Source organism: Scardinius erythrophthalmus, assembly GCF_964197995.2.
Source record: "Scardinius erythrophthalmus genome assembly, chromosome: 6".
Classification (NCBI taxonomy): Eukaryota; Metazoa; Chordata; class Actinopteri; order Cypriniformes; family Leuciscidae; genus Scardinius; species Scardinius erythrophthalmus.
Window position 1 is genome coordinate 50045292 of NC_138226.1, and position 18308 is coordinate 50063599.

The 18308-nt window shown below is 37.1% G+C and overlaps 1 protein-coding gene across 8 annotated transcripts in view; it reads left to right on the forward strand.

Annotated features, from left to right (window-relative positions):
• Positions 1-18308, forward strand: part of LOC308692760 (NLR family CARD domain-containing protein 3-like) — a gene marked incomplete at its 3' end in the record, with an annotated part of 42313 nt that overhangs the window by 12080 nt on the left and 11925 nt on the right. For 5 of the 8 annotated variants that reach the window (XM_081369096.1, XM_081369093.1, XM_081369092.1 and 2 more), the window contains 4 exons: positions 14157-16019; positions 16141-16314; positions 16407-16580; positions 17949-17995. In XM_081369096.1, coding sequence (XP_081225222.1) covers positions 14157-16019; positions 16141-16314; positions 16407-16580; positions 17949-17995 — 2258 coding nt within the window. Of the gene's footprint in view, positions 1-14156; positions 16024-16140; positions 16315-16406; positions 16581-17948; positions 17996-18308 lie in introns of those variants that run through there. The other 3 variants (XM_081369098.1, XM_081369097.1, XM_081369099.1) reach the window with 2 other exon arrangements.

Genomic DNA, 18308 nt, shown 5'->3' on the forward strand with positions numbered 1-18308 from the left:
TAGACCGCACGCATTTAGTGAAGCACGCAATAAACGGATCGTTCGCGAACGACACATCACTAAAACATTTACACAGTCTGTATTCAAAAACATCTGCAGCATGATAAATACTGTCATAGGCCAACCAAAACCAGAACATTTATATAAAAATATAATGTATTTAGACAGTATAACATATTTTACCGGAGGCTGAAATATAGTTGCACTAAACCACATATAACCTATAAGCAGATATTCGCAAACAATCTAGCCTACATTATGCATAATGCAGTATTTTAGCATGAATCAGTGTCATAAGCTAATCAAAACTGAGTGAAATATATTTAATATACAAATATGTTTAAAGAGCAATATCACATTTAAAAAAAAAAAGTTTACACTTGAGCATATAAGTTCCACGGATGTTAGGGATATTGTAAGTCAATCGTTCCTGTAAGTTGTCAAAAGCTAGCCAAAACTAGGGAAAATATAGTCTAAAATTTCAGAAATTAAATATATATAAAGTTCTATATTATCAGAAAAGGAATTATATAACAGTAAACAACTTACTCTGAACTTGTATCCTCTGCGGGATCAATTCGCTCTTGAAAATGCTGCCGTTCTTCGTCTGAATTACAATCTTCCTCTGAGGAAAAGGTGAATTCTTCCTCGCTGTCCAGAATCATCTGAAGAGCGTCTTTGCCGGAGAAACGAGCCATCGATCCTCTCTAAACACGATGAATTATCAGTGAATCTGAGCTGATGAAACTTCGTGTTTTCAAGGCATTGATCGGGGGGGGCGTGTGCGAAGCAGAGATTACCTAAACTATTTACCATGTGAATCGCGCCGGGGGCGGGGCGGCCTCAGCTTATTAGAGATAATGAAGGCGAAGGAAAAAAACGCCACCTCTCCTTGCTTTCAAACGGATTACATGAGTTGAAAACATTTGTTTTTTATATTAATTACTTCACTTAAAAGAAGAGAATGCCAGCTTCATAAAGACATATTTCACGTGTCTGTGTGAAAAGTATTCGCTGAGTTACAGATCATTTTCGGACGCGTTTCAGAATGACAGAGAGGAGGCAGAACTCGCATCACGTTTGTTTTTCTTTATTTGTCGAAAAGCACAACACTTTGTTTTTATTGTGAGTATACACAAAAATAATACACACTTAACAGGATCGATTGATGTAAAACACTAGCATATAAAATAAAAATTAATATTTTTTTTTTATTTATTTTTTTCACTGATAGTGAAAAAAACGAGCCTATCGCGCCGGCGCGATAGCCGACCTCAGGGGGATAATGATAATGAGCTTTGCTCACCCCGCCCCTCTGTTCTGTGCGTACACCGTTTCTAACACAATAACCACGCATTGTTCATTATAAACGTGGGATTATGAATTATATTGAGAACGTCGTACATAGAAAACATGCCGTAATGTACCGCATTCATCATGAATCGTGCAGCAAGGTTTGCAAATTTGCAAAGATGAATATAAATATTAATATTAATATAAAGGTTAATAAAACATCACACTCACTTCTGGAGGTTCAGCAGGAACACGTTGGTACCGATCCGTTTTTTCTCGTTTGTAAAGCTGTCTGGTGTGAAATGATTCACGCAAACAGGAAAGCGCAGCGTGGGGAATCCCCGTGAGGGAATCCCCACGTCAATCCTTTGGGCATATCCCTTCAAAAACAAAACTCAGCCACTGCATCTTCAATGGCTCGGATTTAGGAACATCCAAATGACTGCTGTGTTCCTTATTACACCGAAGAACAATCGCAGACGCCATTCTGCTCATAGACAGCGCTACAGTGAGGGTATCAACAATGACGCGCGGACTATGATTGACAGCTCGCTCATGAGCGAGGGCGGGTCTGTGTTGAAACGCTGCAGCTGTCAATCACAATCGTGGGAGGGGCGTCCGACCGTGTGACGTCACACGGTCGAACGGCTTGATTTCAGAGAGGGTCAAACATATAAGGAGATTAAAAAAAAAACACTGGAAGGATTTTTATCATTTTATGATGGTTGTGTACAGGCACTGCCAACACACATTTCAGTACAATCAACTTGTAAAAGTGCATGTACCATTATATGACCCCTTTAAAGAGCGCGATGGATTGTAGGGTGATAGAAGTTCCGTTAAATAAACTGGAGCGAAACCATTTAGGGCTTTATAGGTCAGTAGTAAAACTTTGTAATTGAAACAGAACTTAAAGGCACAATATGTAACTTTTTTGCTTTAAAAATAACAAAAATCACTATATCTATGTTATATATATTTTTTAGTTGTGTACTTACATTATCCCGACTGTTTCCAACAACTTTCAAACCAGGAGAAATTTGAATTTAATCGAAGACACGGCACGTTTCTTTATTTCCGTTTTGTCGCAGTCATATCCGCGTTGTCCCTGGTTTCCGCTCGTACTGCCATGGTAACCAGAGCTATGAACCAGAGCCCTCTGATAGTAACCAAGGCGACAGACGTGGACAATGTAGTTCGCAATGTCTATTTGCACGCTGTTGTTGTTTCGTTCAAACATTATGGACCATGGCAAGCAGACTTTGGATAAAAAAGGAGAACTAAAACGAGAATCAATATCAGCGCGGTGTTTTCGAGATGCCGAGCGCTCCCATAGACAGTATATAAACGAGAGCTCCACGTCCGAGACTTCGACCGCTCCTACATGTCCTTTATTAAACAGGTGAGCACATTTACATAAAACTAATCAATGTTATATAGTTCAACAATGATCAAATGTTATAATATGATCTGTATGTTATTCTAATGTTGATCTAGCTTACTGCTAGTCTCATACAGACAAACTAACACATACATTTCAACACATTGAAATGCAGTTTAGTGTGATAGTGTAATGTTAGACCAATGAAACAGCGCTGCGTTACCTCACAAGTTTAATTTGTCTAATAAACTGACCTGTGAGTTGTAATTCTGCACTCGTGTAGTTCGGTAGAATGAAATGTCCATATTCCTTTTATATCCGCGGGACTCGCGTCGCGTGTGGAGCTGAGAGCTGTCTCTTAGCAATCCCGACCTGCTTCATATCACAGTCATGATAAAAGCATCTATGTATTCAGTCATCCATAAACATTATTATATCGGTCGGCTTGACGTTGACGACAAGATCCATAGTTCTTAGCATGTGTTGCGTCATCAAACTACACCTTTGTTATTGTAAGAGGTTAGCGACCCCTAGCGGTGAAAAAAATGACATACTGTACGTTTAACAGGTAACCAGTGTAGAGATGATAGAATTGGTGTTATATGATCATATTTTCTTGACCTAGTAAGAACCCTAGCAGCTGCATTTTGGACTAACTGTAGCTTGTTTGATAGAACTGTATTTTTCATTAACAAGTGCCTGATTAAGGGGACATGCCCTCTAGATTAAAAGCATGCAGTTGTGACTCCAAATTTAAAGAGACCTAACTTAGCCCCAGAGGACATGAAGAACTATAGACCTATTTCCCATTTACCTTTCATTCATAAAATATTGGGAAAAGTAATCTTGCAACAGTTCATCATTCATAAACATAAATGCCATAGTTGAGACTTTCCAATTGGCTTGTAGAGCAGTACCGAGTCAGCTTTGGTAAATGTACTAAACATTATCTTTTTGGCCTTAGATAAGTATTTGATATTGATGACCTTAATATTCTCATCTCATGCCTTGAACACTTGGTGTGATGAAAAGGCACTGTTTTGAGGGAGTTCCAGTCTTATCTTACTGACAGATAATTTTCAGTTAACACTGGAGATTCTACCTACGATAAGAGACTTCTTCCTTAGGGGGTTCCACATGGCTCCATCCTTGCCCCTATTCTTTTTTATACCCTGATGGGCAAAATCTTTTGGAATATGGGGTGTCTTTCCACTGCTAGCCAATGAAACAATTGTAGCTCCCATTAAGGCATCATAACAAACACTTTAGAACAACTGGAACATCTGCTGTGCAGTTCCAATATTTACTTTTTAGGACTTTCAGAGACGTGGTTAACCCATTCTTCCCCTGAGGCTGTTGTAAATATGCCTGGGTATAATGTATTTAGAAAGGACAGAAATAATGGGAGGGGTGGGGGAGTAATAATGTATGTTAGAAATACTTCAAAGTGCACAATGATTGAATGGCCAAGTGAAATTGTTTTGGAATGTGTAGGTGTTGACATATCACTTTCTGCAACAATGTCTTTTGTTATAGTGTGTATATATAGAAAGCCCACTGCAAAAAATGATTTTTATGAACAACTTAAACTTCTCCTTAACCCCCTGAGGTCGACGGTATCGCCGGCGATACCAGCTCGCTTTTTTTCAGTTCAGTTCAAAAGAAATTAATTTTGCTCTGTGGACTTTGATATTACAAGCAAGTTTCATACATCAATCGATTCTGTTAAATGTGTATTATTTTTGTGTATACTCACAATAAAAACAAAGTGTTGTGCTTTTTGCTAAATAAAGAAAAATAAACGTGATGCGAGTTCTGCCTTCTATCTGTCAGTGTAGTCCATTCTGAAACGCGTCCGAAAATGAACAATAACTCAGCGAATACTCAGTCAAACAGGCAAACAGACATACAGGCATGAAGCTTGAATTCTCTTCTCTTAAATGAAGTAATTTATATAAAAAACAAATATTCTCATCTTGTGAAATCTGTATTAAAAGAGAGCGATTCCAGTCGACCTCATTACAACTAATTCAAATGTAATGTGACTCCGCCTACGGAGAGCGCGCGCTATTCAAACGCAAATGAATGAGGCAATCCGCGCAATCCTGTGAACGCCCCCATATCAGCACGAGAAACACAAGTTTATTCAGATCATTACTTTAACACCGTCTCGTAGCGCTGTGAGGAATAACAATAATGAAAAAAGTACCTCAGAAGTGCGGGTATATCGAGGAGCGAGCTGAGGAATACTGTAAGTTTTTTTTCTTCTCACGTGAATCGGGTTTCTGTTTATGAATGAATGAACGGCAGAGATGCGCGCTGTTTACCACAGCTCGCAAAAAGACAGTTTAAATTTAAATTGCGTCTCTGTGTGAATGAATGATGATGTTTTAGCAAACTGTATTGCCGTACTGAGTTGAGTAAAAATCGACAGAAATATGTTGAAATAAAATGTAGGCTATTTGTATAAGCAACGTTTTAAACTGAAAATTAACATTTATATGCCCTTATATTTCATAAAAACAACGTTACAGTCAGGCGTTTCTGTTTGTGTATGAATGTTTCGGTTTTAGCAAACTGTATTGCTACACTCAGTAAATATCGACTAAAATATGTTGAAATAAAATGTATTTGTATAAGCAACGTATTAAACTGCAAATTAACATTTATATTTCTTATAATAAAAATGAAAGACCTATGTTACAGACATATGAAAGACAACATTTCGTTGATTAGTTTTGGATAGATTATACATTTTTAATGTAAAATATCTGCCACCTCAAATAAGCTTTTGTTTGCCAATATTTGCTTATGTTAAATATAATATGTTTTGTCAAAAATAAAGTTATCAAATAATCAATCAAATCCTTAACTTTGAAATATGTATGATAAAATGTATACTTTAGTTTTTACAAAGAAAGATTACACTTGAATTGTTGTAATTGTAACCTTTTTAATAAAAAAATATATTTACAAGGTAGATGTAAACAAACTATTAAAAGGTAAATATAAGCCTTTTCTTTAAATAACTTTTATTGTGTTTTATTATTGACAAATTTGGGGAGAGGATAAATATTCCAAAACTGAAAATACAGTATGAGAATTAACTGCACAATTACTAGACATGTTTTCCTTGGATATTATAGGCCAAATTGCAAGCACAATATGTGGAAACATTCTTGTGGCTCAGTGACTCACCTGAATGAATGGCTAATTAAGTATGCGGGCCCCATTGTCTCCTCAGTTGTGAACCACTACATATACATGATCGTTGACGCCCACTCCGCATATGGCCTTTCCAAACAGAAAGTGCTTTGCAAAATTCAAATCAATGTATTGTGTTATGTGAATGATAAGGCAGGGTGATTTTCACTTCATTTTGAAGAAAAAACACTAGGCAATGACATATTTTAGACAAAAGTCTTATTGGCACATATTTAGAATGTGTTTTATGGCCTTATTTCAGAAACTTTAGTTTTTAGTTTTTTCAATAACCATGCATAAACATTATTCTCTCAAAAATGCAGACATGTACATTCTTCTTGCTCACATTTCATGGTAGCCCTGTTTGTGCTAAATAGTGTGTAATTTTTTTTTGCCATTAATATGTTTATAAGCAACTGAAAAAAGCAAAAATGTCAGGGCATGTCAGAACATCTCAAGGACCCCAAAAACACCTTAGACCCCAGAGGGTTAAACACTGTGATAAAACCAAAGAAATTATTTTAATGAGTGATTTTAATATTAACTGGAATGTAAAGAGGGAACAAACAACTCTTAAACAAATTACTGACTATTTTAATTTAACACAAATGATAAAAACACCAACCAGAATAACAAACCATTCAGAAACTCTAATAGATCTGTTATTCACAAACCATGCTGAGAGGATTAGTAAAACATGCAATTTCATTACAGGGCTTTCTGAGCATAATATTGTATTTTTCTCCCGAAAATTAAGTAAAAAGCGATTTAATTCATATACATTTAATAACCATTACAATTTTATTCCAAAACATCTACATCAAAATCTTGATATTACTCTAAATGAAGTAAATTGGTCTGGATTATTTTCTGATAATGATATTGAAACCAACTCCCAGATATTTAACGCTAAAATAAGAGATGTTATGGAACCTTTTATTAAAAGAGGAAAAGGTAAAAAAAGGGGAAATCATCTACCCTGGTTGAATAATCACTGCAAAATACTTATGAAAGAAAGAGACATCTTACTCAAAGTGTTTTTAAAATCTGGTCTCACCATTGATAGGCAAAGATTTACTTCCACGAGAAATAAAACTCATACCTTACGTAAAGCCAAGGCAAATTTTTTCTTGGATGTCATTACAAGTGCAAATGGAAATGGCAAAATAATATGGCAAAATATCAATAAACTAATTGGAAAGCAAAATAAAATGGACAATGATAGATTGGAAATAAAAGTTAACAACGAGCTGCTAAATAATCCAAAAGAATTAGCAACTGAATTCAATAATTTCTTTATTAATTCTGTCAATGAAATAACACAAATGTTTAGTTCCTCAGAGATAGCTCGTAAGCCTATTAATCCTGGACAGCCGGTTTTCAGGTTAGAGCAAATAACTGATCTGGAAGTGGCTAACATTATTAAGTCCATGAAACCATCAAAGGCCAAAGATGCGAATGGCCTTGATACACATTTTTTAAAAATACACAAAGACGTGCTGGTATGCCCGATAACACATCTGATAAATCTATAAATTAAAATGTCAGTTGTTCCATCAGGATGGAAGGTGGCTATAGTCTCACCAATTTTTAAATCAGGAGACAAAACAAACATTTCAAATTATCGCCCCATCAGCATCCTCCCTGTTGTATCTAAGGTTGCAGAAAAGTGGATCGCCAAGCTGCTGAATAAACACCTCAGTCACGGCCATTCTCTCCTGCACCCCATGCAATTTGGGTTTCGCCAGTACCACTCCACAGAGACTGCAAACTGTGTCTTCATAGAAACAGTGAAATCCTCGCTTGATAAAACCACCTGTGTTGGTGCAGTCTTTTTGGATTTAAAGAAGGCGTTCGATACAGTAGATCATCGAGCCCTTCTGTCTAAACTGACTCACTTCAACTTTGCAGAAGATGCGCTAGTTTGGTTTCAATCTTACTTGTCCAATAGAAGAAAAGCTGTGAGTGTTGGTGGCACTATGTCGTCTTACCTTGAATGTTCAGCAGGAGTCCCACAAGGCTCTATTTTGGGACCAGTACTGTTCTCTGTATATATAAATGATATGCCAAACATTTGTCAAAAAGTCCATTTCCAAATGTGTGCTGATGATGTGGTTATTTTTACACCTGCTAAAAGCACACAGGAAGCATCATCCATTCTTACATCAGCACTGGAGAATATTCAGCATTGGCTGCTTAAATCCTGCCTACTATTGAACAAAAAGAAAACTGTTACCATGATTTTCTCAAAAAAATTCATAAAACTGGAGCGGTCCAATGTGTTCCTGGGGGGAGTGGAACTTGACATTGTAGAAGAGTTCAAGTACCTCGGGGTCACACTGGACCCAACACTTTCATTCAAAAAACACATCAAACTTATGGCAAACAGAATCAAATTTAATTTACATAACTTTAAACAAATCAGACCATCAATGACAATTACTTCTGCTAAAATGTTCCTACATTCAATGATATTTTCACATATAGATTACTGCATCACAACCTGGTCACTCACTGGAAATACAATTTTAAAACCCATAGAAATGTTATTCAAAAAATCTATAAAAATACTTGATCAAAAGCCTCTGTCATTCCATCAGTGTAATATTTTGGGAAAATACAATATGCTCAATTTTGAAAATTTAATTAATTTTAAAAATAGCTGTTTAATTAATAAAGTGTTTCACGGACTGGCCCCACCTTCACTTTCTACATACATCAAACCAAGGTCTGACAGAGGTTTTTGCACCAGAGCCTCATTTAGAGGAGATATAGAGATCCCGCACAGAAAAACTACCTTTGGACAAACTGTTCTGTCTATCAGAGGAGGTCATTTTTGGAACAGCCTCCCAACAAACATTAGAGAATGTCCTGTACTTACTGCACATTTAAAATGCACCTTAAACAGCTTCTTAAAAGGTCCCAGATATGTCCTCATTTTGACTAATTTTATTGATGTAATGTAATCTGCCTGAATGTGTGCTAATGTGTTTCTTGCTTGATACTGTATATTGTCTGTTCTTTTGTGTTGCATTATTTTTTATGTTGTTGTCTTCCTGTGTCGGGACTACAGGTGAAAATGAGCATTTATGCTATAACCTGGCTCATTTACAGTCTGTACAGAAGTGTTAGATTGTTCATTAATGTGCACTGTCCCGAATAAAAAAAAAAAAAAAAAAAAAATAATAATTCATTATTAGCTTGTCTAAGCAAATTTTATTTATTTTTTTAAACAAACTGTCTTCATAGTATTTGATGTCTAATGAGTTGTATTTCTTGAGGTCCAACACATCTAGCACCTACTCTGACATTTTTTGAAGAGTTTTAGAATCAACTTCAAAAAAATAAAATAATAATAAGCCTTGAATAATTGGGCTCTGTGATCTCCTTTTGAGATCAGGGCTGCGTTCTCCGAAACTACCTTAACGCTATGTCGTTCTTAAGTTGTACCTTAAGAAGTACCTTATTGTTAATACGTGTTTTCCGAAACCTTCTTAGTTAAGTATACCTTCTGTAAGTCATACGTTCGTAAGGTTGGTCTGGAGCGCTCTTAGCTATACCTTATCGCTGCTGACGGTTCATACCGCTAGTGGCCACCACTACGCAAAAAGCTTTTTTACATCGCAGTTTAATTACACATAGAAAATTTTATATGAACATTTAATATAAAATCTGATTTAGTATTAAAATTACATTTTTACTTTACTTAAAAATTTTACACATAAAATACTTAAGTTGTTATAGCCTACACCCAGTGTATGGAAGTGTTTTCATTAACCCTCTGGGGTCTGAGGTGTTTTCTGGGCCCTGGAGGTGTTCTGACATGCTCTGACATTTCTGGTTATTTCTGTTACTTGTGACATTTTCATGGCTAAAGTCTAATTACACTGTATTCAGCACAAACTCTGCTACAATAATATATCAGCAGCATGTATGTAAAAGTTTGTAGTTTTGAGATAATGACATTTTTGCGTGGTTTGTGAAAATACAAAAAAAAATTCTCACTGAAATAAGGCCATGAAACCCATACTGATTATTTCTTCACAAGACTTTTGAAAATTGTATGATGTAGCCTTGAATATTTGCTCCAAAACTATGTGAAAATCACCCTGACTGCTCATTCAGATAAGACAATATATTGATTTAAAAATTTTATGACGTGTTTTGTGTTAGAAAGCTTTATGCGGGAGCTCATTAATATGTAAGCTTTTCTCACCTGAGAAAGACAAAGAACCTCCCCTAACGGCCCTATTAGGAGCTATCAGGCCCTGCCATTCTGAGCAACCTTGCACAATACTATAAATGAGGAGATTTAAAAAAGAATGGCTTTTAAATTGTTTGGATTTATTTACAACACAACATAATCCAAAGATACACAACAAATGCCAAAAAAGCACTTCAAAGACAGACCTTTGTGCCATTCCTAAAAACATTGTACATACCTTTAATTTCCAAGATTTTCACTTTACCGTGTTCACGTACAGAGACTCATGTGAATGTTGAAGTCCTCAGTGGCATCTGGGCCCTGAAAAAAAAAAAAGTGAACATACTGATATCAAGAGAAAGGCCTGCACGATTTTGGAAATAAATATTAGATTTTTCTGGTTAAAATTGCTTTTTAAAATTCCTTTTTAAAATTCACAGAATACACACACACACACACACACACACAAATGTTTTCCAACAACATACCGTCCTTCGGATGAGACGTTAAACTGAGGTCCTGACTATCTGTGGTCATTAAAAATCCCAGGATGTCTTTCGAAAGAGTAGGGGTGTAACCCCGGCATCCTGGCCAAATTTGCCCCTTGGCCTCTGTCCATCATGGCCTCCTAATCCTCCCCATATACTGATTGGCTTCATCACTGTCTCCTCTCCACCAGTAAGCTGGTGTGTGGTGGGCGTTCTGGCGCAATATGGCTGCCGTCGCATCATCCAGGTGGATGCTGCACATTGGTGGTGGTTGAGGAGATTCCCCCCTTCTATGTAAAGCGCTTTGAGTGTCGGGAAAAGCGCTAAATAAATGTAATTAATTATTATTATTATTATAATATAATGAACACCAGGTTTGTTGTGCCTTGTAGGCATAAGGTATATGCACAGTGCCGGATAAAATAATAATAACAATAAATAACCTATAGCAGTATAAATCTTCCAAAATATTTCAGTAACAACTAAGCTAGAGAAAAATATATTGATTATCATGTTACTTCAAATGTTTCCATCCGTTATGATGATATGAAATGAGATAATAATAAAAACATGAAGCCGTTTGGTGCATTTTGCTTTCATCCAAAATATGATACAGTACATTCAAACGCGATCGCTATCAAAAATATGATACATTCAAACGCGATCGCTATCAAAAATATGATACATTCAAACGCGATCGCGCTCAAATATAAAACATAATGGTTACCATATACATATCTACGTTTAAGCAGATATCCACAAACACAGTAACAGTAAACACGGGTCTAAATATTATAATATTCCCCATATATCTAGCAACAGTTCAACTGCAACGTGACATTTATGCAACAATAACAAACTAATATATAAGAATTTCTTACCTTATCTTTCTTGTCTTCAAATCGCGTTCTTCTTCTTCTGAGGTAGCCTAAATCCAATGTAAGCTCAGGCACGTCTTTCAAACTCGACGAAAAGTGAAGTGTTTTGTTGTTGAGGTAATGAGCGAGTCCGCGTTCCATGTGGAGATTTGCATGTGAATCTCTTTTGCACGAGTGGGCGTGGCCGAATTAAAAATAATTAGGAAGCGTTTGAGAAGCTGGACATCTTGTTGGTTTTATACAAATTACTTAAACAGAGAATATTTGTTTTCGTTTTGAATCCGATCATTTAAAAGTACACACTTAAATGTTTATAAAGGTATATGGCTCATAAATGTGTGACAAGTATTCGCTGAGTTTTGTTTCAGTTTATAGACGTGCTCAAGAAAAAAAAGTTCACGGAGAGGCAGAACGCACACCATGTTTATTTTCTTTATTTTACAAAAGCACAATGTTTTGATTTGATTGTAAGTGGACACATACAAAAGTAGAAATATCACAGATTCTTTTTTTTATTTCTTTTTTCTGTATGACTATAAATGACTGAGTAATTTAAGTTTATAGTGCTACAATGTGGAGAAAATCCAGCAAAACGCGCCCGCGCGTTTGCCGACCTCAGAGGGTTAATAAAGTTTCCATACACTAATGGTTGTTAGCTTTTTTTATTACTATCCTAAGGCACATCAGCTGGCGAACCATTTGACAGAAAAGGCTTAGGAGTCTATATAAAGAAAGATGAGTTTACACAAACTTTATAGCTATGGCAGCGAGACAGCGAGTACTTGTTTTAAATCAAAGACGGCGCCGTCCGCGGAGCCAGTTAGTGTATGTCAACTACATGGCTGGTGGATAATCAGCATACGTTGTGGAGAACATTAACACACTTATGGCCGTGAGGGTTTGGGATTGCACACTTGCTAAATTATAAACACATACTCTTTATAAAGAACATTGTTTTCTCAATACTTTACCTATACCGCTGTGAAGGAAAGAGCGCACAATCGATCATCGAGGCATCGATATCAACCTATTCAGCACCTCCTCCATGGACAGCACCTGCTAAGGTCGAACTTAAGAAGGTTTACCTTAAGCAACATCCTAAGGTATAGTTCGGAGAACACACGTAGGAAATGTATACCTGTATTTAAGGTGTACCTTTTGAGTCTTCGTAGCGCGCTAAGAGACAACGTTATCGGAGAACGCAGCCCTGAAAAACAAAATGAACTTATGCAAAGAACAAGACTAAAAAAAAAAAAAATCTGAACGATCGATCAATGGTCCAAAACTGGAATGAGCTACCTCCAGGGCCGGCCTGCGGCATAGGCGGAATAGGCAAATGCTAGGGGCGCCACTCATCCATAGGGGTGCCAGAATGAGTGAACGAGTGTTTTTTTTTTTTTTTTTTTTTTTTTTTATAATACTATTTTAAAACCATTAATTTGAAATACTACCAAATAAAGCAAAAAAAAAAGTCAGGCTCATCAATCTTCCCCCACCCATCAAGTGCTTGAAGTGCGTCAGAAACAGAGCGCACGCGCGATCAGTTGTAGGTAATTTGTTGTGTAGCGTGCCGCATCCAATGTAGACAGCATTGCTTTTGTTAACACACAGCTCGTAGAAACGGGCCTGGCTGCTCGCATCAGTTCTAGACACGGTGAAAGTTTCCTGATTGTGACGGATGACCGAATTTACATGACACATTATAAACGAGCATAGTCTGCGATAGATACAGTGCCAAAAAGAAGAGAAGAGGATAAAAGGGGATAAAGACAAAGGTAAAGTGATGTAGTGAATGAACAATTTATTGCATAGGAGAAAGATACTATAATTTCATGGCAGTTATTTTTACCTTAAACTTAATGTTAGCAGTTGTTCTGAGTTCTGAGTCCCCAGACTGTGTGATTTTGTAACAATCATGTCAGTTTTAAGACACATTTTTTATTATCACTTTTTTTTATTAATGTTTTACTCTACAGTTGTGCAGTTTTGGGGGGATACAGTACAGGCCAAAAGTTTGGAAACATTACTATTTTTAATGTTTTTGAAAGAAGTTTCTTCTGCTCATCAAGCCTGCAAAATTTTTTTTAAAAAGCTTGCTTATTTGATCAAAAATACAGAAAAAAATAAGAAATATTGTAATATATTATTACAATCTAAAATAATTGGTTTTCAATTTATTATACTTTAAATGATCATTTATTTATGTGATGCAAAGCTGAATTTTCAGCATCATTACTCCAGTCTTCAGTGTCACATGTGACATCCGGTCTATGATCCTTTAGAAATCATTGTAATATTCTGATTTATTATGAGTGTTGGAAACAGTTCTGCTGCCTAATATATTTGATGAATAAAATATTAAAAAGAACTGCATTTATTAAAAATAAAATAAAAAATAGAAAAAATATTTTCTAATTATATAAATCATCTTTACGATCACTTTTTATCAATTTAACACATCCTTGCTAAATAAAAGTATTGATTTATTTAAAAAAAAGAAAGAACAAAATTACTGACCCCAAATTACTGACCAGTAGAGTATATTGTTGTTACAAAAGATTTATATTTTTAAAACATTTTCTTCTTTTTTTTTTTTTTTACTTTTTATTCATCAAAGTGTCCTAAAAAGTATCACAGGTTATGAAACTATGTGAACTTTTTAATGCATACATTTTGTTGATGTTGTGTCTTTTTTATGTGTTGATCAGATCTGTGCCATCCTCTACATCCTACTATCAGACCCATATCAGGCAGGACAAATCTGAAGCAGTCCTGCAGACACACACACTGGAGACTGGAGACCTGCAGAGAGTCAAAGACCAGCACAAAACCAGCATGAAGAACAAGTACGAGAGATTATTTGAGGGAATGAAACTACAGGGGAATCAAACCCTCCTGAACAGGATCTACACACAGCTCTACATCATAGAGGGAGAGAGAGAAGGAGTGAATGAAGAACATGAGGTTTTACAGATGGAGAAAACAGTCAGAACACAACACTCACAATACACTCCAATTGACTGCAATGACATCTTTAAAGCCTCTCCTGAACCAGGACATGAGGAGAAAGATCAAATCAAGACTGTTCTTACGAAAGGCATCGCTGGAATTGGGAAAACTGTCTCTGTGCAGAAGTTCATTCTGGACTGGGCCGAGGGAAAAGCCAATCATGATGTAGATTTCATGTTTGTACTTCCATTTCGAGAGCTGAACTTAATCCGAGATCATCAGTACAGTCTTCATAGACTTCTGCTGAACTTTCATCCTGAACTTCAAGACCTGGACTCAAAGATTTATGAGGAGTGTAAAATTGGGTTCATCTTTGATGGTCTGGATGAAAGCAGAATCCCACTGATGTTTTCAGACGCTCAGGAAGTTTCTGATGTGACTGAGACTTCATCAGTGGATGTGTTGATATCAAACCTCATGAAAGGAGATCTGTTTCCCTCTGCTCTCATCTGGATCACCTCCAGACCAACAGCAGCCAATCAGATCCCCTCCAAATACATCAACCGTCTGACAGAGATTCAGGGATTCAATGAACGTCAGAAGGAGGAGTATTTCAGGAAGAGAATCAGTGATGAGCATCAAGCCAGCAGAATCATCTCACACATCAGAGGAGCAAGAAGCCTCCACATCATGTGCCACATACCCGTCTTCTGCTGGATCTCCTCCACTGTGCTTCAGAAGCTCCTGGAAGAAGATCTGAGTGCAGAAATCCCTCAAACTCTGACTGAAATGTACATCCACTTCCTGCTGATTCAGATCAACATGAGGAATCAGAAGTATGAAGAGAGAGATCCAGAGAAACTCCTGCAGTCCAACAGAGAAGTGATTGTGAAACTTGCTGAAGTGGCTTTCCATCAGCTGATGAAGGGCAATGTGATGTTCTATGAGGAGGACCTGAGAGAGAGCGGCATAGATGTCACTGAAGCCTCAGTGTATTCTGGGATTTGCACTGAGATCTTTAAGGAGGAATCTGTGATTCATCAGAGGAAAGTCTACAGCTTTGTTCATCTGAGTGTTCAAGAGTTTCTCGCTGGTTTCTATGCATTTTATCATTATGTTATAAAAAATGTTGACACGTTGCAGTTCTGTGATGTGATGCATAATCTGCATAGAGATGCAGTAAATAAAGCTCTTGAGAGTGAGAAGGGACATCTGGATCTGTTCTTGCGGTTCCTGCTGGGCGTCTCACTGGAGTTCAATCAGAGACTCTTACAGGATCTACTGACTCACACAGAGAACAGCTCAGAGAGCATCAGGAGAACCACACAGTACATTACAGAGAAGATCAATGATGGACATGGACTCTCCACTGAAAGATCCATCAATCTGTTCCTCTGTCTGCTGGAAGTAAAAGATCAGACTTTTTCCAGAGAGATTGAAGAGTTTCTGAAATCAGACAAACACTCAGAGAAGAAACTCTCTCCTGCTCAATGCTCAACAATCGCCTACATGCTTCAGATCTCAGAGGAGGTGCTGGATGAGCTGGACCTCAAGAAATACAACACATCAGATGAGGGTAGAAGAAGACTGATACCAGCTGTGATCAACTGCAGAAAAGCTCTGTGAGTGTTTAATTTTGTCTTAATGTCTTAAATTGTGTCTTAATCATTTCATTTGAACGTCTTTTACAAAAATATATGATATTATAAAAAATAAATTTTCTTGTGTTTTAATCTTTTTCAGTCTTGGTGGCTGTAATCTCACTGGTCAGTCATGTGAAATTGTGTCATCAGTTATTCAATCCTCAAATTGTGTCCTGATAGAGCTATATCTGAGTAATAATGACCTCCGTGATTCAGGAGTGAAGCTGCTCTCTGATGGACTGAAGTTTACGAAGTGTCAGCTGGAGATACTGAGGTGTATAAGAACATATAAGGAATAATGTACAGTCAGCCGGTCATAATGTTGATGTGTGTTTGTAGATGATCTAACTGTGTGTGTGTCTGTAGGTTGTCGGGCTGTATGGTGACAGAGGAAGGCTGTGGTTTTGTGTCTTCAGCTCTGAGTTCAAACCCCTCACACCTGAGAGAGCTGGATATGAGCTACAATCACCCAGGAGAATCAGGAGTTCAGCTGCTCAACGACAAACTCAATGATCCAAACTGCTCACTGAAGATACTCAAGTTTGTTTATATGTTATGACTCATATGTGTTTCTGTATGTGATTAGGGGTCACCTAAGAGGGATCTTTTGTTAAGAAATTCCTACTGAAATATCTGTATGGTCTTATAACTTTTTAACTGGCTTTATCTGATATAATACAGCAGAATTCACAAATCTCACATACGAGAAAACAGTGAGCAGTTGGTATTTCAAATTTTGAGAGTGTAAAACTAGAGAACAGTTTCTTTAATAGCAAATTACTACAACCCATATATTTTTAAAGTCCCACTAGGATTCTAGAGAGCTTAGTGTTAAAAGGTTAAATGCTATTACAATCTGCAGTACTTTTGTTTGCAATGTTTGATTGCGATGTTTTGTTGTCTGTGCTGACCAGCACATATGATTCACTCTGTGCTATCCTGTCTCTGGTCTGGAGCACACTGGTGTTGGTGCTGCAGTGGTCTACGTGACACAGATGTAAAATCAGGGGCCGTGTTCACAAAAAAATCTTGAGGCTAATACTCTTAATGGTTTACGACCAAAACCCTGGATCACAGCCAAAAAGGGCTTGACTAAAAGGTCTTGAGGTTTATGCACCTCGGATATGTTGCGTATGAGTGCTGCTATGACAAGAATAAGTGTTACAATCGGTTGCAGCAAGGATGAAACAGGATCTCCGTGCAGCAGCTTTATTAAACAAAAACAAACTCAAATCTTCAACAAACAGACACTCAGGAACAAGATCGGGAACAGAACAACCAAAACATGTAATGTTAAGAACTGACAAAGAACAAGACAGAACTAAAAAGCTCATTAACAAGACACACCTGAACTGAGCAAGCAATCAATCAAACACTATAGAAACAAACAGGCAGGGAGCGGTGAAAGACAGAACTGAACTGATTGATAGAACACAGACAATAGGCTTGTTGTACCGGTGCTGCACAGACTGATCTGTTCATGACATCAAAATACCGCAAGAGCGATTCAAAAGTATACGGACCCGTCTGCTCTCTAATCGCTCTCACAGTACTTTGATGTCATAAACCGACCGGTCTGTGCAGCGCCGGTTCAAGTCGAACCAGCCTAAGGACAGAAATAAAAACAGACTGACAACGTGACAATAAGACAGATGACAGGGAACCTTGTTCTGTGGTGAGAGCACCACAGCAATTCAGGTAGTTTGAGCTTGCCTTTAGAAGTCTCTGTACCTGTTATGAACACACCTCTGATGGGTTTGGAATGACATGAGGGAGAGTAAATGATGACATAATTAAAAATTTTGGGTGAACTCATTAAAGTTCACAAAACGCATTTTATTTGCAATTTTAGGAATCTTCCCACATATAATGTAATTTTTGTTTGTGTGTGTTTTTGTCTATGTGTAGTTTGGACCATGGAGGATATTTCAGGATCACACCAGGACTGAGAAAATGTAGGTCCTCTCATACACACACACACACACACACACACACACACACACACACACACACACACACACACACAGACAAACACACTGGTAGGGCTGGGTAAAACATACCAATTTCTCGATTTGAATAGATTTTTGTCATATTGAAGAACCATTATCGATTCTTAAATCCCAAAAATGTCATTCTCTGTCAATAGCCCTATTCGGATGGAACTAGTTTTCCAGGGGGTCGTTAGTGAAATTCGTGTTTCACAGACGTGAAAATGTACTTCTCCTCTTGTGCGAAAAAAAACCCCATACAATTAATAAATGGAGCCAA